Source organism: Labrus mixtus, chromosome 24 (assembly GCF_963584025.1).
Source record: "Labrus mixtus chromosome 24, fLabMix1.1, whole genome shotgun sequence".
NCBI classification, from domain to species: Eukaryota; Metazoa; Chordata; class Actinopteri; order Labriformes; family Labridae; genus Labrus; species Labrus mixtus.
Window position 1 is genome coordinate 4,837,449 of NC_083635.1, and position 25,451 is coordinate 4,862,899.

The 25,451-nt window shown below is 41.1% G+C and overlaps 2 protein-coding genes across 2 annotated transcripts; one reads left to right on the forward strand and one right to left on the reverse strand.

Annotated features, from left to right (window-relative positions):
• Positions 1-1,450: 1,450 nt before the first annotated feature.
• On the forward strand, positions 1,451-10,335 carry igfbp5a (insulin-like growth factor binding protein 5a). The gene is made up of 4 exons (XM_061032220.1): positions 1,451-2,337; positions 7,333-7,544; positions 7,923-8,042; positions 8,194-10,335. Exons 1-4 carry the CDS (start codon positions 2,004-2,006, stop codon positions 8,329-8,331), a joined length of 804 nt encoding a protein of 267 aa, XP_060888203.1. The 5' UTR covers positions 1,451-2,003; the 3' UTR covers positions 8,332-10,335.
• Positions 10,336-11,723: 1,388 nt separating this feature from the next.
• igfbp2a (insulin-like growth factor binding protein 2a) lies at positions 11,724-23,798 on the reverse strand. The gene is made up of 4 exons (XM_061032219.1): positions 23,343-23,798; positions 14,068-14,249; positions 12,803-12,943; positions 11,724-12,329 (listed from the first exon to the last, which is right to left on the reverse strand). Exons 1-4 carry the CDS (start codon positions 23,740-23,742, stop codon positions 12,171-12,173), a joined length of 882 nt encoding a protein of 293 aa, XP_060888202.1. The 5' UTR covers positions 23,743-23,798; the 3' UTR covers positions 11,724-12,170.
• Positions 23,799-25,451: the final 1,653 nt, after the last annotated feature.

Genomic DNA, 25,451 nt, shown 5'->3' on the forward strand with positions numbered 1-25,451 from the left:
GCTGAAAAACATCCCACGTTGAATTCATTCTATCATATAAAGGACACTAAAACCCCACTTAACTTACGAAACAGGATGAAAAATAACAGGATGTAATGAGAGGAGTAAATAAAGCCATATAACCAAGAATTACACAGTGTACTCATTCTTGACTTGGGTCAAAAGCATTTAATAAACTCTTCCTTGGCTCCAGAGGCTCTGTTTACTAAAAACAAAAACATGCTGATCATCTTAGACATATATTGCTATCTGCCAAAACATCAAGTGAATTATGAGCAGTTTGTACTCCAAAAGGGCTGACCACTTATCTCGCTGGACACTGACCTCGCTTGGTCATAAAAAAGGGTCAGTGTGAGTCCGGATCTGCCCTGATCAGGCCTTTTTTTTTTTTTTACAACGTACATCTTTGGAGAGTGCTTTTGTTATGGTTAAGACAGCATCGTACAAATATTTTAAGCTACAGCTCTTTGGCGAAAGCGAGAAACCCAAAGATATCTAAGGGGAATTGTAAAAGTGTTCTTGCTTCACAAGCAGGATCCCACCCTTAACTTTGAACAGCTTCAGCTTTGTTACATGAGTGTATTTGGCGCCATTAGGCAGTCAAATTTCCCCCAAAAGGTTTCTGAAAGAAAGAAGAAAATGGCACACGTAAGAGTGTATTGGGTCGTCCATCTGGCAGCTCCACAGGGCAACATGTTCAACATAAATATCTGACCGCATCTTTCAAGGAGGAAATGTCAGACAAGTATTAAGATCTTGATGGAGATCATCTTGGATTTCTGCTTTTTGCAGTAAAACACGCAGGGATCAGGATGAATTCCAAGCCTGAACACGAGATTTCAGGGGTCAAGTCAGGAAAATGGGATTTAAATTGATGTGTTTGTGATAGGAAAGCAGAGAACTAGAACTATGCTTGTATATAGTAAGAGATATGAAGGAACAACTTGTTCTCAGCCTTGATTGTAAATGCCTGATGCTGGAAGATAATGATGAAGAATGTGAATACTTGTGTATCTGAGTAAGGAGAGTATAGTCATTTTTAATTTCTCTTTGATGTTTTTTGGGACCAACAGAACAGACAAAGTATTTCCTTAACTGAAAGCCAATTTTTGAAGGTGAAAACCATGTTAAGGAATGAATTTAGTCCCATTTTCTTCTTCTTCTGCCATGTTTCTGTCCTATTTGCAGTAAAGGCAAAACCTTATTGTTTCTCTCTCCTGTAAACTCTAAAAGTGCTATTCCAATTCTAAGTTTCAGCAGTCTTGTTGCTCTTGTAGGGAGTGACATGTCCTGTTTTAAAACACAAACTGGTAAAAGAATAATGACAATGTTGTTTCCATGAGCCTGGGGAGACTAAATGGCCACTGTGCAGCGAGAGAGAGAGAGGGAGAGAGAGAGACAAGGTCTTATTCAGTCGCCTTCAGGAGCATCGTCTCATATCTGGCAGATCTGGAGGCATGCCAGCACCCGCCCTGTGAAATCAGCATCGCAGCGCGCGGAGTTGACAAGTGCGCCTCCCCCTCTCCAAACGTTGTTTGACATACCCATCGTTATAGGCTTCGCCTCAGGCAGTTTCTTTTTTTAAAAGGCAAGCTCAAAGCCGCAGATTATACATTTTGCTCACAAACCGTGCGGGTTAAATAACCTACAGAGGGAGAGGCATCGGGAATCAGACGCTTTTCTTTCCCATTTGGAGACGGAGACGTTGCGCGTAAACGGCGGAGCATCACTGAAGGATAAGATAGCCTGCATATATGTGGATATTTTCTGCTCTTTTTAAATTTACTTCAAGGTTGCAGGACTGCAGAGAGGGGGTAGCAGAGAGAGTGTGAGATTTGGATGCATTGAAATTTGGGACTTGAGCGCGCAAAGCACCTGTGGATGCAAACACCCCCTTTTGTTTGGACTGAAACCTTTTGCAAAGAAAGGATTCACCGTAAGATTTAGTTGATACACGTTGCAGGTTGCAATCAAACAACCTTCAGTTCAGACTAAAGTGCACCATGCTCCTGCGTATTCCCTTCCTGGTTGTCACCCTGCTGAGCATCACCGACTGCGGCTCGTCCTACGTGCCCTGCCAGCAGTGCGACCAGAAGGCCCGGTCCATGTGTCCGCCGGTGCCGGTGGCCTGTCAGCTTGTCAAGGAACCCGGCTGCGGCTGCTGTCTGACGTGCGCGCTCGAAGAGGGCCAGGCGTGCGGCGTGTACACGGGGCCGTGTACGCGCGGGCTCCGCTGCCTCCCCAAGACCGGCGAGGAGAAGCCGCTGCACGCGCTGCTGCACGGCCGCGGGGTGTGCAGGAACGAGAAGTTGTACAAACTGCTGCATCCGTCAAAAGGTAAGGCATGTGGAGAGATGACTGATTGAGACCACAGAGGCTGAAGTTCGGCTTAAACAGGTCACTGAATTCAACAGAACATTAATTAAGTGGATTTATTGAGTCATAAATTAATGGCAGCTTCATTCTATTGTATTTCCTCTCACAATACTGAACTTAAAGGGAGGGGAAATCGAATTGCAGCACTGAAAATGTAGTTTTCTTCTTGGTTAGGCATTATTTTACACACTGTTGTACTGTCACATATCAAGTTTCATGATTTGGTGAGAATAAATAGCAGCTGGATTGAGATGATACTCTTCCATTGAAAATAAACCCATAAAATGACCAAAATTCATCCAATCATGTTGTGGGAAATAATCAATTATCAAACTTAGATTTTAGGTGTTCAAAGTCAAATTAAAGCTCCTATGTGGAGTTTTTACCCATGTAACAGACTGAAGTGTATGTTGCTGCCTCTTTGTGAGCCACAAAAGCAAACAAGATCATCATCAGCTTAAAGAGTGAGTGTTTCCATAGTTTGACTAACTGTTTGTAATAACTGCAGTATGGGGTAGGTGTCAGACAACGAGTTGCATGAATCAGCCTTTTTAAAACACTTTTTCCACAGCAAAGATTAGTGATGCATTTGGCTGTAAAAAGAAGCAGAAGTCGATTTTTGGTAAAAGAAAATCACTCCCAAATCACAGAGGTATAAGAGGTATCACTTTGTCCACAGGGGCGGCCCAACTCTACACAAATCAAGAGTTTCTCACAGGAGCTTTAAAGCTAACAGTTGATGTTGTATTCAGCTCTTTTAGTGCGCCTCCGGCAGAAAGTGTGTGATCTAGTGCAGAGAAAGAAAACATCAGGATTGTGATGCCATTCCCCCTTGGTAATGAAATTGTTGAAATTACTAATTTTGTAGTGGGAATTGACTTATCAATAATCACCTCACAACAACCACTCCTTTTTAAGAATTTGACCACAACATGCACGCTTATATTCTGTAGCTTCTGATCTAGAGGTGAAGTGAGTTAAAGAAACCCTCCTCCGTCCTCTTGTGTCTCCGGGAGCCAGTGATCCTGATGTGGGTCATCCTCACTGACACCTGTCATTAACCAAGGCACACGACTCAAAGGCCCCCGCTGAGCATTGACCCCGTGAACTCTGTCAACAATTGGTGCAGGGCGCCAATCAACCTGTCATCCTGGCTTTTTTTAAAGGCCGTTGTGGGGGCTGCCAGCAGTAAATCAGCAGGTTTCGTGTGAGTGGCCCCGCCGCCTCAGGGCCCCCTTAGCCCGACATAAAACAAGGGAGAAGATTACAGGTGGTGCTAAAGGAGAGGCTTCTTGTTGGCTCCTTTGAATGACAGTCACTGTGTCTACTTTGTAGAGAGAATTGTGGGAAATATTGGCCCTCTTTTCTTCTACAGTTTCTTGTTCTTGTCTTTTTCCCATTCTTTAGTCACCTCTCTTCATCCACCACCTGTGCCCTTTTTTCCCACACCTTTTTGTCTCTTTATACTCTCCCGCCTCTTCTCCTCTTTCCCTGCCTGGCTGCCGTCCCTCCTCATCTTTAACACCCTATTCTTCTTCCTTTCTTCTCCCCTCCCAAACCCCATACCCGGTTTCACCCTTTCCATTCTGTCTGCTGCTTTATTTTCCAGCAGATTGGAGTTTTAGTGCAGAAGAAAAAGCTACTCTGGAAACATAAATAATCCTTCTGGCTGTGATAAAACCTCAGTTGGCTGAGGGGAAGAACCGCAGTTTTTCTTGCAAAGGGCAAAAGGGGGGAAGCTTTGGAAGTCACGTTCAAATTAGGTTGATGAAAAATAAGCCATCGCTTTGACGTTTACAACCCCTTTTTCTGTTATCTTTATTTTCACTCTCCGCTCTTAGTTCACTAAAGAAGTCTTCCATTTATATCCCCTTCCCTTTTTTTCCTCCCTTTTTTTCCCACACTATCCCCCTCTTCCTCCCACCCCGCTTTGTTAGTCCCACCCTGCTCTCTCTCTCTCTCTCTTCATCTCTTAGTCTCCCTCCTACTCCTCCCCTCTCACTGTCTCGGCTGTGCAGTGATTCAGCAGAATGCAGGTCGAGCGTGGGTTACTGATCCCCCCACTCAGCCCCTCCCATCTGCCTGCCCGTCAGCCAAGCTTCTCCATTAACTCCACGGCTCCTGCTGGGCACTCGCTCCATGCATAAATTAAGCAAAAAGCCCTTGTGTACACATGCCCTAGAAAAAATGACATTTTATAGACACTTGAAAATATTTGTATATGTGTTCGTACTGTAAATTTCTTAGAATATACGAGAAGATTCTGAAAAGTGTCAGTAGTGACTATCAGATGTCCATGTATCCAATCATACTTTTAGTCACCTGTATAGGTGCATGGAATGGTTTTTACGTATTCCAATAAAACAAATGTCCAAAATGACGTTCTGGTTAATTGCAAGATAATGAAGCAGACAACACTTACAGGGATGATGATGGGAAATGATGAGCTATATCCAGACTGTTAAATTCTGTTGCTGAGATTATAATGCTACATGTTCGTTCCCACCATGGATGTATTATCGAACTGGATACAACATTGGAGGCGGAGCCCTGAGCTGCTCAGTGGCGTATTTTGCAAAAATAAGGTCTACGCTACTTGGCCCATAGAGCATGCACACTTCTGTGGCTCGGATGCATGTTCATTATGTCTAAAAAACCATCTCTGAATTCCGCTTTAATTGCATCTTACCATTTTAATCTATTGATTTGTAGACATCTTTCCCAATGTAACTTTTTGGGAAAAAGTCTTTGTGGGCCCAATGGGTTCAGGTGATATTGCCACCATGTAAAATTGACTTCAACGTAAATTGTCATTCAAACCTGATCATAACAATAATAATATGTTCATTTAATTCCCTTTTTGTCATGTGTGCATGATATCAAATTAAAGTTATAATTATGTCTTTTTGACATCATCTGAAGCAGTATCTAACATTGATGCTGAAGATTAAAAATGAGGAAGGAAACTTTATTTTAAAGAGCATTAGAAGGGAATAAATATCAAACAAGGAATCAGCTTTCTGTCTTTAAATCCTGAAGGAATCTCGTTCTCCAGGATTGCCGTCTTGCCAATTCAAACAAGGAAAAAGAGAAAGAAGGGAAGAAAATGAAAGATGTGATCAGTCAGCACAGGTCAGATTAGAAAAGCATCAGGATTAGCAAGTGAGGACTTGATTGGAATTATGCTGATCTGCTACAGCTTTTTCTGCAGAGAGAGAGAGCGAGAGAGAAAACAGTGTCAGCAGGAAACTGGAGGATTGGGGAATCTCTTGCTTTTTTCCAAGAACCTGTCATTATGTGGACAGATGACATCACCATGATCATCATCAACGGGTTGGGTGGAGGGGCTTAGGCGTCATTTGCAACGTGGCGGGTGACCTTGTTTCACCGCCCGGTTAGCTTAATAGCTTAGCGATCACGTCAGTGCAGAAATGGAGGGGCTTTACTTGCAGAATCCGCCCAAAATGAAGCAGAAACAAGTGCGTGACACAGCAGTGGAAATGGGCCAGCTGTGGCTTAGGACGCGTACAAGCTAATGCATGTTTAAAACTATAAATGAGGAGGAATATCAGTTTTAAAGTGCTTTTGGGAAGGGAAGCCTCAGTGGCTTGTTTAGGCGTCCACACAACCGTTATGGTCGTCTGAATAGAGGGTGGGACAAGGGAGAGGGGTGAGTTACTTAGATTTAGCTGCAGGAGAGCTGTATTTTTGATGAAAGATGCATGTACATGAGGGCTTCTGCTACCCAAAATGGGCTGCGGCTGTTTCTGTCGGCTTGCCACATGACAAGTGTAATAGTATGTTTTCATGGTCCTGGGTGCCAGGGTGAGACTAAATATCTCATTTAGGTCAGTGGCTATAAAAGTTTTAAAACCCCTGGTCTACATATACCCCAAACTGGCAGCCTGACTTGCCATAAATGTAGGCTATGTTGTCCCTTATGTCAACACTTCCAATCTTGAGCTGGCTGGTAGCCACTGACTGTGTTAAATAAGCATTTAGCTGCTGCAATGAAATCATCATGTCGTCTTGTGACGTTGCCAAAAGTGACTGTGCTGTCTTGGATTTAGTGCTCCTGATTTTGAACCCTTCTTCAAACAGGCCCTTGAAAGCGGCAGAAAAATGCTTTGAAGCCGTCTTCGAGAGGACTAATATTACAGCTGAGGACATTGAATTGTTTGTAACAATTGGTTGCATTGGTAATTTAATCCAGTGTGTCTGTAATTTGTAAAGTTCCGGTGTAAATTGCAGTCCATGCTGTGGTGAAGACGTCTGATAATAGTAATCCAGCTGTGAATCAAGCTTCAGCCGACAGTAGCTGGACTCTTTCTTCCACATTCCTTTCTAGTTCTGTTTTAAGCAAATCGGAACTGAAAGGCAACTTTTTTTGATGGCATTCTTAGTCGAACTATTTCTAAACTGTCAACAAAGTCAAGTATTTAAGCATATCTTTGGTGTTGGGGAAGTTTCAGCCTCTAGTAGCGCTATTAAGCAATGTTTTAAGAGGTCCCTTTTTCCTCGTATTTCTTGCTCTCCTAGCACCTGCACAAGAAAGTACCTACTTGTTTGACTACCAGGATAGAGACCAACAAAGATGACGACAACTACCAAGCTACACTTGAGGCTTTCCAAGTCCATTAACAAATGGGTGGGGGCACAATGGCTATGTCCATTTCTTATACTGTATGCTTGGTCCTGAGGATGTATTGACCTGAGTTTAACACAACTTTATCTTTTAATTGTTAAGCAATAACAAGCCAAGATATATATCACCAGATTACCATAAAAAGACAGAGAAGAAGAACACAGACTGACATTTTTCAGTTATTGCAAATGTTTTATAACCAAGGAAGTTAATGTAACGTCGTTGTAAGACCCTAAATGTTATACACAGTTTAATTTTAGAACAAACAGGGTACCTTTAATAAACCTTAACCCCCCTTCGTCCCCTATCAGATGGAGAATCTCACGATGACGCCATGCTACCTGTCCCAGAGTCGATGCTTCCCCAAACCAAGGTGCCTTTATATGGAATAGACCACATCAGCAGTCGGAAGGCCCTGGCCATGAAGCAGGCCAAGGACCGCAAGAAGCAGCTGGCGAGGCTGGGACAAACCAGCACCCTGGACTTCACTCCACTGAGCCTCGACAAACTGGAGCCAGAGTTTGTAAGTGTAGTAGGGATTGCAAAGATGCAGCTAAACCCTCAGGGAAATTTTCGCTTCACTGATCAAGATTTAGAGCCATTCCTGAACCATAATTTGTTGGATATTGGCAAGAAAACAATGTTTGCTTTGCTGTAAATCATAAAAATCTCAGATACTGCATCCTACTGCTTCAGGCTCCATAAAGAAACCAGTTCTGACAAATCTGCCAAGATGCCTCGCAGGGCCACTTTCACACGTGACAGCATTGTGTGAACAGTTAATTGCAAAATCACCCCGTAATTCTTGACATGTCATGTTAAACCACAAGTTTCACTCAGGGGCAAAAACACACTTTAAGATAATGCAAAAACAAACGTATTTGGTTTTGTGTGTGCGTAGGGACCCTGCAGGAGACGACTGGATAATCTCATTCAGAGCATGAAGGACACTTCTAGGGTTTTGGCTCTCTCTCTTTACATCCCCAACTGTGACAAGAAGGGCTTTTTCAAGCGTAAACAGGTACGGAAACATGTTTTTTTTTTTGCTTATTACATTAATTCAGTAAAATAATTTGTCACTTTGGCTTTTGAGACAAACTTTTAAATGAGAAAAATGACTGGAAATCATTTTAAACTTTCTTTTCTTGCTTCTGCCAACTCTTTCCTTGCAGTGCAAGCCGTCTCGTGGTCGGAGGAGGGGGATTTGCTGGTGTGTCGACCGCTTTGGCGTGAAAATCCCTGGCATCAACTATGCCGGCGGAGACCTGCAGTGCAAAGAGCTCGACAGCAGCAGCAACAGCAACGAATGAAAGAGCTAACCGGTCAAACTCGTTGAGCCCTGTTCTTTTTAAAACCTGCCAATCAAGCTAGCACGCTAAATGACTGCCAAATCAGGAAAAAAGTGACACAAATCGTTATATATATGGTCAGGTGTGATGGACTGCATTGTTCTTTTTGTTGTCTTGTTAAAGGAGAGTTGAACCGAAGTTCTTGCTTGGTTAAAATCTGCACATGTAGGTCTTAATTCTGGCCCCAAACGGACTGTTCTGAGGTAAGCTAACACCAGGCCTCTTTATATCCATAGATAGAATAGAGGATTATATATATATTTGTATGATACTGATGATATATTGTCTACTTGAGTCTGTTAAATTTTACCTAGAAATTGTAGGACAAAACATATTTTAAATGTGGCTACAAATCATATTTTTTCTTATTTGATTCAGTTTTGTAGTAAATTAGCCATGTAATGCTAAATGTTAGTAGTGTAAATGATATTCTGGTATAAGGTGAGTTTTTATATTGTCATCACATGGGGAAAAATGACTCCTAAGTGGACAGGAGTCATACGCTTAAGCTGTGGTGGCAGGATAGCTGTCATTGTTAGCCAGTTTTGCTAATTGGAGGCCTATAGCTAAAAAAGCCTACATACCAAAAGGAATAGTTTGACATAAAACATGATTGCGTCATTGCAGATAGTAAGATGAAAAAACACCACTTTCACACTTGAAAGAAGAAGCTGAGAACCCCATATTGGACTCTGTCCAAATGTTTAAAAAATCCACCAAGCACCTCAATTGCGCACTTATTTATTAAGTTGTGCTAATATTTTTTGGTTTATTGACAACACAAATGTTTTCTGAAAATGTAAAAGAACTCACTGATCAACCAGGATACATTTTTTTGACTGGAAGCAGCTACTTCCTGTTGTCTCTGCTAGCCTAGCAAGGAATCGAAGCTTGCACTACAAACTCACCAATATCAATTAAGAATTCAACATTACATTGGTGGAAACCAAATCAGAAGCCAAGAACAATTCCCATCAGAATCATGTTAATTTTTTAGGGGGTGAAATATAACTTTTCGACATCATAGTAAAGGAAATAGGCTACCAAAGCTTAGCAGTGCAATTAGCCACAACTGTAGCTCATATTCTGTCCCTATCAGAAGAGTCTTGTATGCGTCTAGTTGTTAAACTTGGTTGTATTTTAGGCAATTACAATAAAACCTGACTCTTGAACAAACTGTATTTTACAGTAAAAGCTTAAATATTTTAACTGCTCTTGAATGGCCTTTTCCAAGTCTGAAAAAATGGCGTCCACTGTTTGTAAATGTATGTACAGAGTGTGTGTGCATGCTCCTGCGTGTCTGTATGTGTGTATACTGTACTGTACTGTACGTGCCATGCCCTTATATTGTTCTCAATAACAAAACTCTCTGGTTGAAATGCTTACAAGCTAAGTCAATCCAAGCTACTGCCTGGTGCTGTTCATTTCCCTCCACACACAAATCGTATGCAAACACCTCACGTTGATTCTGTTTCCACGTGTAGGGTGTCCACAGGCAAATCTGTTGGCCGTTGGGGACTTGGTTTTCCGGGTCTCTTATCCTGCAAAGAGCAAGGTCGCTGAGTTTGTATGTAAATTCAAGTGCCTTCTGGCAAACGCCACTTTGAATTTGATTTGCATGTGGACCCAATGTGTTGTTGAAGAGGGATACTCCAGAAAAGTTTTTCAGATGGTTTCTGACAAAGACAACAATGATCTCCTAGTCAATCGCCACTGTTTGTTATTTTAATCTCCAATGAATGGCTATTACATTCTCAGACATTCCTAATGCATTGACAGGGGCTCATGAAACTCTTGCTGTTAATAGTAGCACAACACAGTGACACTTTGAACTTTTCAAAATCTCAGCTAAGACAAAAGATTAATGTGAACATCATGGTGAAATATTTATCAGGCGTGTAATTGATGTACTCGTTTTTGTAATGACAAATCACTATTTAAATAAAGTTCATGTACTCACTAAAATGCACATCTGTACTTTTTGCTTACATGTGTGAACCTTGCTGTCTTAATGCTGAGTCCGTGGTTGTGTTATTAAGTAGATGCTATCTCTATGACATTGAAAATGGTAAAGACACTCTTGGTTTTCCATGCAGGTTGTTTCCATCTGCAGTCAAAGACAAAACCGCATGCAGGTACAATACTCATTTGAGAGGAACACTACGCTTTGCACAACATTTGGTTCATTTTGGCTCACAGTCATCATGCATTACTATTACATTTGGTCGACCTATATATGGTCATCAGAGGCTGTTTCCTGTCAACCTTCTAACTTTTCCTCCAATGCCAGATAAGAATTGAATTTTTGACCAAACAATCTCTACAAATATTTGATTGAGTGCCATTGTTATTTTGTCTCAAGAGGATGTATCCTACAGACATTTTTTCTAGCCCTACCATGAGGTTGAAATTTGTGTTTTTAATATTTGGATGAATTGCTATCCAATTCAATTGCACCTCTGAGCAAGGAATGGATATAAACTTTTAAATTAGGTAGGATAGGTAAGACACATTTTTTCAGAAGCTGTGATTGGTTAATCAAAAAATGTAGCATAAGTGTGATAATTTGCAAGACATACTTTATAAGTATATAGCCTACAAAATGTTTGAAATCACATGTCCATTTGTGCAGCAGCTTCTTCACATGCTGATCGGTACAACAGCCGGTAAAGAGCCTTAATTAGTGATTGGATGCACCTGTGGAGGTGAGCACATGTATAAAAACTCAACATGCACGTCTCACTTTGTCCTGAAAGAAGTCAGAGATGGGTTGAAATGTCTGTTTGGCAGTGTTTGGAGGACATTTCTCTGTTTTCGCTTCAGCTTGAGAAACTCTTAAGCCTGTTGAAAGTCCTCTTCACTACTCCTAACAGTTTAACACTTTATGAGCTCTCTTAAGGGCTAAGACACTTTGTGAATAAATTCCTTACAAGGATCTAGTCCTAACTTTGAGTGGAAAATGTCCTGATTTTAAGAATTTTCTTAAACTACCACTAGGAGCAACGTTTAGTACTTAGGAGGCTTTGTGAATATGGCCAAAGTAATTTAGCTGTTTCATGCTGCAAATGCTAGCATGCTAAAGTTATTATTTAGCTCAAACTTAGATGTGCCAACAGGGGGACAGCCTCGCTTAGTAATTTGCATGATTGTAGTCTTTTTTCAAATGCAACTCGGTTCAATTAAAAGTTTAAAAACTTGCAAAACAAACAGTTTTTTCAACTTTAACTTGATTTGTTTAAATGTAGACTGTATTGCCTTTTCCTGTTTTTCCTCAAATCCAACCACTTTTTAAAATGACCCTGCTTCTCGTGCACAAGATTTAAAGTGAAACAGTAAAAACAGACAGGCGTGGATTGAAATTATCACCATTTTAATAGCATTATCTGTTAATGTTGTTTAACAGTAGTCTGCAAGCTATGACACAATAAACTCCTAAAAACACCAGATATGTTGAAGGCTTTTCCTTTTTTTTTCAAAACATACAGTACAAAACACAGATAACAGAGCAAATCTGAGCAAAGTCACATTAGCAAAGCGAAGTCACCGACTCCAGCTGACATCTACTGAATATCTACGAGTCTTATCTTTACTCCTCCTAAAATTAATCTGCAGTTACGTCCTACGCAGCAAGCTGGATTCTACCATTTAATCCTTTTTGGTGGCTAAGATTTCACATGTCGCTGTCATCAAATGTACTAGAGACGCAAACACACAGAAAGATAAGATATAGCTTACTCAGATGTTTTTTTGTTCCCAAGTACTTTACAGTTTTTTGTTTTTTTGGGGGGTTTAATGCCACTCTATATCTGGGCCGTGTCGGGGAGCTCCAGCTCCAGCTCTCTGAGGTACTGGCTGCAGTTGGGGTCACCCCTCACAGTGGGGGCTGATGGGATAGGTCGGCCGGTGTGAGGGTTGACGCACCAGCACTCACCCCTCTGACCGTGGAGTGACATCTTGCACTGAAAACACAAAATCAACTTTATTCCTGCATGTCATTCTTTGAATTGAGTCATCCCTTATTATTCATGGTTATCGTTTATTTGTGCAAAAAGTTATAGTTTAATATTTCGTATTTTTTAATTTGACTCCATTTTATTTAATATCTTGAAAATATCTTTAAATTAGGAGTTTCATTTTTTATACTTTGCAACCCTAATACACTGCAAAAGATTTGCAGTTTTATAATCCATATGTTTCAATTATATCATCTTCCTTTTTTCTTTTTATTTCTTTACATTAAGAGGGTTTAAACAAACAAAAATCTATGCAAATGTTTTTTTTTTTCCTCAAGTGGTAAACTTATGACTGTAGGGTCTTTTTGACGTAAAAATACAAAAACATTTTTGTCTGACTTTACGTTTCTAATGCTTTACACACCAGAGGCCTGAATCCTGCCTGCCTTCCACCCTCTGTTTCAAACTCCTGGAGTCACCTGTTTGAGGTTATACTGCCCCCTCTTGTCGCAGTTGGGGATGTGCAGGGCGTACAAGTCTTCCAGGGGACCTCGGTTATCTCTGAAGGGCATCTTGGATATCCTCTCCAGGATCTGGTCTAGCTCCTGCTGACACTGAGTCTGAAAAAGAACAAAACACTTGTCATGCTTTCAGGCCTGTATAGCTTGATTTGGGTGTGTTAGCAGCATCAGGTTTCTGGGTAAAATGATGTGGCTTGCTGTGAAAAAAAGTTCAGTACAAATTATTCTGTTTATTCTAACTTCTGTGCATGCATATTAGAATTTGTTTACATTGAAATATGCCCAAGAATTCATGAAAATCAATGCACACAAGAGAAAGTAGCTGTGCAGATGGATTAAAAGCAAGATGTGTTTGCAAAGCAATCGCAACTTTCTAACTTGCTACATCAAGTCTCATAAAAAAGGCACAGCACACACACACACGCACACACAGACACACACATTATAGAGCAATGGGGATTTCTGTAATGAAGCAAATGAATCGTGTTTTCTTGCCAGTAATGAATAACAACTCCTGCCAGTGACCCCAGGTTTACCTCCCGATTCAAAAGGAGCCAAATGTCTTGTTGAGATAGTTATATGTTTCTGGTAGAGCAATAACTTTTTAAATGTTTTTTTTTTTTTTAATGGTGGACGGAAAGTACCACGATGCCTGTTAGAAATACCCCGTAAGTCAGGCCTCAGGGATCAGGTGCATTTGAGGTCAGTAAATATCAGATTTTTGATTTAAAAGGCGGAAAGGAAAACATAAACTGGAAAATTACACTTTTTCTTCGTGCCAAATCCCATTAAAATGTATATAGTGTTTCCCTCTCAGGCTGTAAATGAATTCAAATAGACCTATCGTCAACAGGCATTACTGTACATTTAAAGATTTTTTAAAATTCAAACATGAACCACTGCATAACCAGAGTGAGGCAGCACCGCACTCCCTTTTCTTCCCTACTCCACATTCTCAGTCTCAATGGCAGCCATGAAACAGAACACATTGTGCACCCTGTTTCAGCTCTTCACTCTTCAATATTGGATGGTTTCTTATTGAACTAAGTGGGTGTTTTATCGCAAGTAAAAGGTAAAGTGAAAGAAAGCACCTTTTGAAATATTTTCTCGTCTTCAAACTGTTCAAATGATCATGTTAACTTTTATTATGTATTGATGAAAAGTTTGCAAACATCGCCACCACAGCTATATGACGCTAAAGGGCCACCTTCGTAATGCCTCACCTGTTTGGGCCGTGCAGGTTTTGTCTCCTCCACCTTGTTGGTCTTCATCTTGGCTTTCATCTCCTGCCTGTGCTGGCGTACGGCGCTCTCTTTGGGGCCCAGCCAGGTGGTCTCTTTGCTGGGCTTCCTGATGGCCGGGATCTCGCTCACACCCTGCTCGGAAAGCGGCTCCACAGCCTCACCTGCGGGGGTTTGGACACACACTTTTGTGATGTTGTGAAATGTCTTGTTCAAGGATACTTTAGAGGACCTTTTGGCCTCTGAAGTCATTCGACCAATGACTTGTAAGGAGGTATTCTCCTCGCGCTGCCATTTCCATAATGGATTGGCCTTTTTAGAGGCTCAAAGTGAGGTGAAATGAACTACACTGATCATTTGTCAGAGTGACACAGCGAGAGGTCTGCTCTGCTAAAAAGTTTTTTTGATAAAGGCTGCTCCACAGGCGGCACCCTGACCCTGCACACTTTGCTCCTTGATGCAATGCAATGTGTGTAATGTCCAAGCAACTACCCCTCTTTTCCTTTCCTTCTTCTTGTTTTGAAACAATTTAAACAACTTTTTAAGTCATTTAGCAAATTTCCCAGCTAGCTAGACCAAGCTAATCACTTTTCTTTCTGTCTGACTTTGAATTTTTTACCACTTCTTCTTGATTGTATATTTTTGGTTCGGCTTGAATTTTGTGCAAATATCTTCCCTTTGTGGCAAATTCCCTCCTTGTCACAGCTTACATTTCTCTTAAAGAGTGAGTGGTTAAGTCGTGGGGGTACACCTGGAAGGGTCCAAACCACTGTTAAAGTGCTCTGAAATGCATCAGCACAATCAGTGAGTCACTACAAGCCTTTTTCACAGAGTGAGGCAACCACATGCAGCTCTGTTAACAAGCTCACTGGCTGAGAAAAAGTTGGCCACTGCTGAACTTTAGTCACACTCAGGTTTCCATGGTTGCTTCTTTTCCTTAGTAGTGTGATTTTAATTTCATGAGCAGATGTTAAGAGTGGTTATAAATGAGTTCTGGTTATAAGGCTTTTTTGCACTATTCTTGATTTAGAAGTCTAAGTGATGATACGGTCTATATTTAAGGTCTCGACAGATCCCTGCAGCTTTGTCATTAAATACACAGTGTCTTGAAAGCCAGAGAGAGAGAGAGAGAGAGAGAAATCAGAAGTTTCTGGGAAAAATAAGTCAGAATATTTGGTCTGTGAAAATATCTAACCTAAGTACCACTTTATTTAGCTCATAAACTATAGCAAGCAAGTCCATAGATGAACCACTTAAAGACTCTTAATGTGCAAAATGCTCTTAGCTAGCTAGCATGTAGGATATGGCTACTAACTGGGTAAGGTTAAATGAAGTTACAATGTCAAAATATGTATAAAGCAACAAAACAAACTTAATTTATCTTTTCTTGGATGCATTTTCAGGCCCAACATTGACTAAAGTACAGAATGACAAACATCTACCGAGCAACTCAGTGTGTGAAAACAAAATGGAAAACACTAATGTGATTGCTGCAAAAAAGAGAAAACCTATAGGCCATCAATTAAAGTATTTGGGAATATGCTTATAAAACAAGATTTTCCAATTTAGACAAGTAGTAAATTGTCCAAATTCTCTTAAAATCAATTGCTTAGACAGTTTTTGTCATGTGAAACTTTGTCAAATATCAGACTTTCTGTGGCCATCTAGCCATTCCTTCAGATGGTTTTCATTCACTATACTGTCTCCTCTCTTCTAGGAGTCTTGTTAAACATCAACCTAAAAAAACTCTCTTCAAACAGATGGGGCAAACAATGTGAGAGGCCATCAGGTCCAACCCAACATGTTATTTCTGACAACAGAGCATACTTAGGGAGTGGAAAAGGAGCTTCACTGCATCCAGCTGATTTTAGACGAAAAGTCTTAGAATACAAATTCTTAAGAAAGCAACTAGTCTAAAACCTTAGCTTGTGAAAATGATGAATATACAGAGCAGGAGGTGGTTACTTTTTGTAGGAAAGCATGTATTTCTCCTTTGCAGAACTTCACTTGACACCCAAAGGAAAGAAGGGAAATAAGCACAGACAGGAGAGAAGGTCAAACTGTCGGCCAGAAAGTTCACAGTTATGCAAGGGCCAAGCTGTAACTTGCAGACTCGTGGAAAGTCATCTGAGGGGCAGAGAAAGAAAGCGAGTGTGGATACTCTGCAAGAGGTAAATTTGACATCCGGTTGTAGAATATGATTACAAAAGGCCTAACACAGAATGGGAGAAAGGAAATTCCAAACGAAGCAATAACAAGGTGCTGGCGCCTTTCGCCATCAGATAGATCTGGTGTTGTTGGACTTGAGTTCCCCCTATGACGCTCCACTGTGCTCTCTCTGGTTTTCCTTTGAAGACTTTGCAAAAGAAGGGGCAAAAGTCAACTGAAATCAGGTGTGTGTTCAAACTCAGGAGTATCGACAGCTGGGGAGCCTTTTGTTTTGCTGTCTTACATAATCTCCACAGTATCCAAAGGGCAGAACCATCACTCCCTCTTTTCTTGAAGAAAGGAAACTTGAGACGTTCACTGTCTGTGCTCGCATATAGACACACACAAGAAGGTATATTTCATGAGCTGCGATCTCCCTATTGAATGTATACGCACACACACAAACCCAAAGGGTCAGGACCCCACTTTCAGGGGGCACTAGGCCTCTGCAGTCCAAGCCGTTCCATAGCGGTGGGCTCGGGATCAGCAGTGTCAACAGAGCAGCAGGCCTACTGTCCAGTCTACTGCTTGAGTTAATCCCAGCACAATGGTGCAGAGAAGCTTGCTTTCTATATCTGATCCATGTCAAATTCCCAGATGGCACATAGGCCAGAAGTGTCATGTCTGATTGCCCAGGTGAGCGATTGGCAAAGCTTGGACGAGTCTTAGAAAATGAAGAGGTTATGAAAGGAAAGATACAAGCAGGACAAGATTTTACCTCCATCTAAATAAAAAAGACAATTGGTTATGAATTGGCTTTGGGGTCTTAAGTCTCGCCATGCACTTTGTATTTTTAGTGGTTAGCTTATAGAAAGTAGGAGATGTCAATTCAAGTATAGCTTTTCTTTAGTATAGGTTGTGAACCTACATATAATACCATAGAGATGAGCTGATATGAAATGAAAAAAGTATTTCCATGAGACTATTAATGGAAATCGTTGGACAAAGAAACTGCAAAAACAATTTTGCACATCCCCAAAACAAACATTTCTGTGTCATTGACTTGATCGTTTATCTTTCTTAATCAAATTGAAGTTGTTTTCAGCTCAATATGTTGATGCTATGCAAGTTCCTGTTGTTGGAACTAATTTAAGGACACATAAATAATAACTTTTTTGTTGTTTTTAAAAAAGCCGTTTCTTTATAAATCAAGCAGCTACTTGATTCCAAAGACATCCATTGACTTAGAGAAGCCAACTGTGGACCTACCAAAGCATTAAGAAGCTGATTTGGGTAGGTCTGAGCAATATTCATCAAAAATTTAACCTTTCTTTTGAAGGTGAAAGTGTGAAAACTGTAACAAAGCATATCTTTCTCACTGTGGAGCTCAGAGGTGTGAAACGGGTCATGTTGCCACTCAAGAAGTTGATGAAAAGGTCTGCCAAGAGTAGCTGCAGTTCATCATCCATTATGAAGTGGCACTGTTTTCCTAGAAACACAAACTCAGCAAAGTGCAGATTTGTTTACCTTCCAGGCTTTCTGGCCCGCAACTTTCATCCAAAATTGGATAGGCTCTGGCATGCAATGCCACATCCAAGGCCAAATATCTTCCTAACTAATGGCACCGCAGGGTGAACCTTCGGAGGATTGTATGGGACCCAAACTAGGACATGAACTTGGGCAAGCTGAAACAAATTGGACTTGTAGGGCGTCACATGAAAACTGCATCCGACAATCATTCCTAATCGATGTGAGTGGATAAAACCTCTGAGGTTAAAGCTTCTGTTTTACTGTATTTCATGGTCACTAAAATGTCAACAACAGTGTTACCAGGGCGATGGCCAGTCAGGTTTTTAAAAGGTCAAGGGACAATATCAACCTACTGTAGAGTACAGAGTGCTATTTTAAGGTTGCATGTTTTTTTTAAACTATAGAATGGACTGTTACATCATTTGGTACAGCCAATCATATTACCCAGAGGATGAACTCTATAAGCTTTGAGACTCTAAAGAACCTGTTGAGAACTGTTTCAACTCCTTCATCTCCATTCTTAGGCAGATGAAAAGGGAAATTTGAGAAATAAGCCCCCAATCATGCACTGTTGGGAAAAAAACTAAAGTCACAAATGGTCACACTCTGCAAGCTACTTAGCTAAATAAAAATCAATCATGGAAGGTATTAGCCCATCAACCAAATTGACTGGGCAAATGTACTTATGAATACTCAAATTTGATGTCACATCTGCATATTTGACAAAGACATATTCAGGAAACTGAGAAATAACATAAAAATCAGCTTTTTAGTTGAGGCATGAAGAAGATGCAAAACACATCTGCCCATGTTACGTCTTCAAACAAGCTCAGAAACTTCCCCCCTCCTAAACTCAAAACTCCTTATATCCCATCCCCTCCGGTGTCAGTAGTATTCTAGACAGTGTTCATATTGTCTTAAATCACCCTTGACCCCCAAAAAAGCAGGGTGGGAAGTCACTGTGGATCTCTATAGGCACAGGGAGATTCTTGGCACGGATACATGTGAAGTCGACGCCTGCGGGGAGATGGTACGAATGCCCCTGTTTTTGGAGACGCCTGTGGGGGGATTATCTCGGAGCTATTTCAGTCTATGCGGGCTCCGTCTGGATGCCCCCGCAGGTACACAGGAATGCCCCTTGTTAGCTAACTGTGTTATGTCAGTGACTAGATGGCACAGGAGTTTTCCACTTTTCTTTCCAGCCCATTTTGCCTCTCCATAACAACTTTTATAACACAACTGACACAAAAAAACCCTTTCCCCCTGATTGTCGACATCTCAAACAGACTTTGAATATATTTGATGAGAGATAAAAGGTTGTTTGGAGGTTTAATAACCAACCAACGGTGTCTTGGACCAAAAAGTTGGCACCATTGGAACCACCTTTGGGCTCTGTTTAGGCTATGTTAATCAACTTCCTTCCTCTGAAGGTCATAAATGGTGAAATCCCAGTCAAAACAACTAAACGTCCATCCAAACTGATTCAGGGAAATATATGTGGGTCCAGGTTTCTGTGAGAACAGAATATCAAGTGATACTGTGCATAAACAGAGAATATAGGGGGAAAATTTGGGGTTTTAGTTGGAGAGTCAGCTTAAAATTAAAAGAAACATGGAATATTTTTGTAGTTAAAGTCTGGAATTGAAATGAAAATATACTGTCTGAGATCGTATCTATGTTATAGTTTGGAAATTTCAAATTGACCCATTTAAAATAGTTAGGTTTATGTTTCAACTTTTTGAACCCTACAGTTGCACCAAATGGGAAGCTCTTATTTCATCCTCCAATTTTTGCCACAACATATAGAAGTCAAAGTGATTATTTTGTATGGTTTTAAGATCTTTTTATGAAAACGTTATGGTGTTAAAGTGCAAACAGTCCACTCCGCTTCAAACTGATCAAATGTATATGTTACTTAATTAATCTCAGGATTCTGTATACTCCATCAAAACTTGTACTTATTAAGCCAACGTCTACAAAAACACAGTATTAGACCACCTTGGCATCAAATTGAATCAAACAAACTTTTAACTCCCATTCAATGCAAATAGTATTTTCAGGTTATATGAATAAAATCAAATATATCTTCTCAAATACAGAGTGAAGCACACGTAGGCTATCATGCAGCACACAAACACACTGATCACAGATGCTCAAGAGGGTGGGAGGTTTTAGGGGGGAAATCTGAGCACACAGGGCTTGGGTTTTTTGGTTTTATTCAACTTCACCAAAGAGCAATTTGGAATTTTGATGTTTCCAATTCAGATGTTCAGCTGTGACTGGATGAACCACATATCTGTGTGGTCGCATGCATAAAACGTATACGTCTGGGCACCACAGAAACATCAGAGGCTCGTTGGTGCATGGAGGAGTGTCATGCAGACACTTCTCCATCTCATCATTTTAAGTGACTGCACTGAGATCTTTGAAATATTGAGATGCAACTATGAGTTAATTTAAATTCGAGTTAATTGGCAGAAAATAATCAGTGTGGCAGAAAGCAGAAATTTGCATCTGCTCTCTGCACCCTGGGCGAGTGCATTTTTGGAGATTTATAAAACAATATCTAATTACTAATAGGCTGTAATTAGGTGCTTGGATAATTTAAAACAGAGAACAAAAATGGCCTGAGGTCTGGACCACAGAACAAAATAAGCAAGTGCAGTGCCAGTACACTTAATCCAATCAAAGTTTCATTAAAAGCAAACAAAAAGCTTAATTGGTTCATTGTTTCACTTTCTTGAAATCATCACTGCAGGCTTTATTTAGCAGCGGGGGGATAGTTAGAGGGTCATAGGAAGACTGGATCTGACCTTTGATCGCTTTTCTTGTAGTTGTTTTAAGTGCTGATCCAGGAGTTTTCAGGGATTGTATTCCTGCCTGTCATTGCATTTTGTGCAGGATAATACCTTTAAATCAATTCTTCAAATGCATTAAGTGCTGTAAAAGCCCTTTGATGCTCACATTCACCATATTCTAACGGCAGCCATTTTTCCTCTGACTGCACTTAGGGTTGGGAGCTAAAATGTTAAAATATGCTTACTTTTGTGTCTCAGGTTGCATGTCATAAAAAAGCATGTGATGATTAAATACCACTTTCCTGATTATTAAGCGCCTGGAATAACGATGAACAGTAAAAATACATATTTCAAGCCAAAACCATTTTGATTGTATACAACATGGACACAATGTCTCAGTGACATCACCCATTGGTTTCTGGAGGGTGTTTCAAAGCCAAAGGATGGTGGTCACCATAAAGATATGCTATCTTAACCTAACGTGATTCATTTAGCGAGCCAACCCTTTTTCACTCCTATGTGGGGATCTTTTTGTTGTTGTTAAATGTTAGCCCTGCATTGTTTTGTTGTGACATAGTAATGTCACACAGAACTATATCGAGAGCCAAAGTTTTTGGAGGTGTTATTTGTTTGTATCTGGCTGAACGAAATAAGCTGTAAAAACAGCATGACAGGATGTTGAGGCTTTCAAACATCCAGCTAAAGCAGCAGCAGTGTTTCATTCTTTGATTCTTTGCCCATGTCTTAGCTTAGCTTTGTTCCTCCTTCAAATAAGTACAGCCACTTTGATTCATAAGCAGCCTTTCTCCCCTTTTTTTTTTTTTTTTTTTACAGATTATTTCTCTGGAGCAAATGACTTTCAATAGGAAAGTAGCCAGAACTTGAAGGCCAGAAGGTTTTTCTCCACCTTCCTCTTGTGAGCTGCTTTCCATCAGTGATCTAATTACTTCCACTTTTTGCAGCATATCTGAGAAGAATTAATGACAGGAAATCAAGTGAGTGTAGTTTAAATCAGGGCCAGAAACAGTCAGCAACCACCTGTTAGAACAGCTGTAACTTTGCTGAGTTATATTAAAGGAATTAAATCAAATATAAGGTGTAGAAGTGGAGGAAAAGCATTTCCTGGCAGTTTTCTGGTGGCCTTTTCAGCCTCGCTTTTTCTTCGTAAAAAAACATTTATCTTCTTCCGTCTTTTGACCTTGGGAAACACTTTGTACTCTTCGCTCAGGCCACTCTGTCTTTGTCAGAAATCGCTCTTCCATCTGAGGTAGCTAGCCTTTTGTCCGAAACAGCCTTTAGAGCCAATTTCTAAGCTCTTACTGCGATTTGGGACACTTCTGACTTAATCTCAGAGCTTTCAACCTGCAAGAGTGAACACACAGCAAGGCCCAAAACCTGAGGGGGAAGGAAAATCATTGACATCTAACAAATTGCCTTCTTGCAAGCAAGTCTTTACATGATGTCTCTGAGTAATTTGTCTTGTTTTGCTCTTGCGTAACTCTAAAACTCAGGCATGTTTTATTGCAGGTGAAGGTTACAAAATAGTGGAAGAAAATGATTATGATGGGCGGTTATCAAAAGTGTTGTCAGGCTTTTTGTCAAGCTCTGTCAGCATGCTAGATAGTCCTTGCAGAGTGCAATGTTACTCCAGTAGTTTCTCTAAGTTCAGTGCCAAAATAAACACGTGTCAATCTGGAGGTAAACTCTGACAAAGCCTGGATTTTGTAAATGAGTATAAAATCACATCCGGCAGGCTCCGCTGGTCACTCATTGCCTGTTTTACAGCCTCAAAATCAGCTAATTAATAAAGCTGTTGACTGTTCTTCCTCTCTGTGACCTTTTCTTGTTCAAACACACACAACATGGACCTTCACTGTGATCCTCCTGCACACATGTACAGCTTATTTTCAATGCAGACAACCTCGTTAATGTCGTCACTGTCAACAGCAGGTTATAGCTACGTCCGGTCAAAGCTTAAAGTCCACTTTTCCAATCAATACAGCATTCCTCCTGCTGTCCTTTTCTCTCTGTTTCTCTCTCCACTCCCCTGTAGAAATGTCAACATCAATACTATGATGTTTTCTGTGTCCCATCCCACTGAAAGTACAACTTCTGGGAACTTCTGGGAATTCTTTTGCAGGCCACCTTGTTGTTTCAGTCGTTTAGAGGCAGATATCGGGGAGAAGGCTGCAGGGCCAGCTGTTTGGTGCATAGCTGAGGTGGGCAGAGTGATTTTCTTTTTCCTCCTTTGTTTCTCTCTGCTCATGCACACCACGATGATTCAGGAAACTTTGAACAGGTCTGTGCAACTCAGATTTTACCAGGAGTGTATGAAAGTGTCATGCAAGAAGCAAAAAACAACTCAATACTGCAGGAATATAAAAAAAAAAAGATTGCACAATTAAAGACACAAGCAACACAAAATTCACAGCAGCAGATCTGAAAATGGGCTTGTAGAGCAATTTTCCATAATATTTTAAGTTGTTAGGAAGATGTGAATGCAACAGGGGTGTTAAAAGGCAAATGAATGATACAAAAAGCATGCATTGCAAACAAGAAATCAAAACTATGTGTAAAATCATAAAGATAGGCTATCTTTCAAAAAAGTGCAAAATGATGAGTAGAACTTCCCCATTAAGCAACAGTCCCTGCTTGACACAGATTTTGGCTCAGCCTTCATGACTCTGCAAAATTTCTACTCTATTCCCCATGCTGCAGTCTAGACAGAGTCATTAAAAATTGATAAAAGACAACCAGATTTCCAGGAATAAAGCGACTAACCACTGGTTTGCTCCCGCTGCTCGTGGCTGTAGGTGGTGGTCTCGGTGTCCACTTTGCGCCGGCACTGGCCCTGGCCCTGCACCAGTTGCTCCAGGGGAAGCTCCGAGTCGGGCGTCGGGTAGCACCGCAGACCGATGGAGCACCTCGGGGTGTACACGCCACACATCTCGCCCTCTTGCCGGGCGCACACGGGGCAGCACCCGCAGCCCGGCTCACGCACGATCTCCGCGCAAGCCTCGGTGAGCTTCGGGCACAGCGCCTGACGCTCCGCGGTGCAGCCCGGGCAGCGGAACACCATCTCGGCCAGGGAGGCACCGGCGAGGGACGCAGAGAGGATCAGCAAGCTGCAGCCCGCGTACGACAGCATTGTTGGAGGCATGAGGGTTCTGGGCATTATCATGGGGCGTTAGAAGGCAATCCCAAGTGGGAAAAAAGGGGACGAATTGTGCATGCGAACAGGTGAAGCCGGGGGCTGGGAGGGCTGCTGGGTCCTACAAATTCCCAGGTTTGCTCTTGGGGCCACATGTTGGTGTTGATGGGAAATTATAGACATTGGATTTGGTTCAAATGACACTTTCACAAGAGAAAATGTAAGATTGGTGTGTGCTTCTTTATTCATTTCAACTCAGATTAGTTTGCCCCAGGATGAGAATAAAGGTTTTAAATGTTTAGTTAAATTGGTTTATTTTGTGCAAGTTTTTAAGGTCAATGTAAAAATGATCCATTACTCCATACATGTCTTCTTCTTCTTATAATTTTGTCTAACAAACACCTCCATTATATCATTGAATAAAAACACAACAGGCATGCAGGTGCAAAATATTTCTAAAAAGTTTCACCTCTAGAACATGAATTCCTGCTTATCCTCATTCATTGCCCTAAAAATGCATTTTTAGCTTAAGTGACTATTGTCATCAGGGTTTTATTTAAGGTTTCGAGGTTATGTAGCCTAGTAAAAAGAAATGTGAAAAAAGAGGGGAGTTGGATAGCCCATAGCAGTTATGTTGTGCGTCTCATGTACAGCGGCCATTGTCCTTGTGACAGCGGCCATGGGTTTGAATCTGACCTCTGCCCTTTGCTGCATGTTATCCTCCACTCTCTCCTCCCCGCATTATCTGACTCTTCAGCTGTCCGATCAAATAAAGGCGAAAAGGCGTTTGATTTTGTCGGTCATAAAGAGGTATCAGTGTTCATTTCAGTCTGTTTCATTAACAGGTACAAACTCCTCAAAGGAGCTTTAAGGGCAACACTCGTTATCTTTAAATGAAACCGTTCTGCTTCCACCTTATCTCTCCAAGGCTACATGAAGTGGGAAAGAACCTCCTGAGGCACAATAAATACAAATATTATCCTTATTGTAAAACCGAATTCAACCCTAGACATGAATCCTGTACTTCTGCTCAACAGTAGACAGTAAATTAACCACCCCCCACCCCCCACCCCCCGCCTGAAGGACTGCATTAATATCCTTACTGCATGTTTTCTTTCAATCAGCGCAGCCTGCCCCAAATCTCCCAGAATGCATAAATAAACAAACAAACAAACAAAAGGACTATGTGCAGAGCATTCCTAACATGGAAAGACCTCCCTGCTGTGGCAGACATGTCCATTGACACTCAATTAAAACTCACCATGTGTACAGTAATGCTACTGTGCACATATAGGCTACAGCAACATTTCCAATCGAAAAAGCTCCTATTAACCCTGTGTGTGTTTATCCAGAAATAAAATGTCCTCTGCAGAAATAAATGCAGATTATTTTGTTTTGTGGGTGCACACTGATTTGATACTATTTGGGGACAGAAAGGACACATTTGAAGCTGTCTTGTGCCCCATTGGTGCAAATCAGGAGGATGCCTGGAGGCCTTGTTTGCACACAGAACCTCACATGTCACATTATGAAAACCAATGCATGGAAAAGGAGCCGGCTAATATGCCCAAACAGGCCGCAGTATCTGCCCATGTGTGCAAAGTTATCCCCACCCCAAGGTCACTAACTTAAATTTCCTCCCCGTGGAAACTCTGGATAAACTCCACATTGATAGAAGAAGGTATGGGATTTCTGATTGGACCAGGACGCATACAGAACACGTGTTCCTGCAAGTACAC

Coding starts and splice junctions, on each gene's coding strand:
- igfbp2a (XM_061032219.1), bottom strand. CDS start 23,742: ATGATAATGCCCAGAACCCTCATGCCTCCAACAATGCTGTCGTACGCG. Junction 12,944..14,067: donor AACCTGCACGGCCCAAACAG/GTGAGGCATTAC, acceptor GTTCTTTTTCAG/ACTCAGTGTCAGCAGGAGCT. Junction 12,330..12,802: donor GGCAGTATAACCTCAAACAG/GTGACTCCAGGA, acceptor TTGTGTTTTCAG/TGCAAGATGTCACTCCACGG.
- igfbp5a (XM_061032220.1), top strand. CDS start 2,004: ATGCTCCTGCGTATTCCCTTCCTGGTTGTCACCCTGCTGAGCATCACC. Junction 7,545..7,922: donor ACAAACTGGAGCCAGAGTTT/GTAAGTGTAGTA, acceptor GTGTGTGCGTAG/GGACCCTGCAGGAGACGACT. Junction 8,043..8,193: donor GCTTTTTCAAGCGTAAACAG/GTACGGAAACAT, acceptor CTTTCCTTGCAG/TGCAAGCCGTCTCGTGGTCG.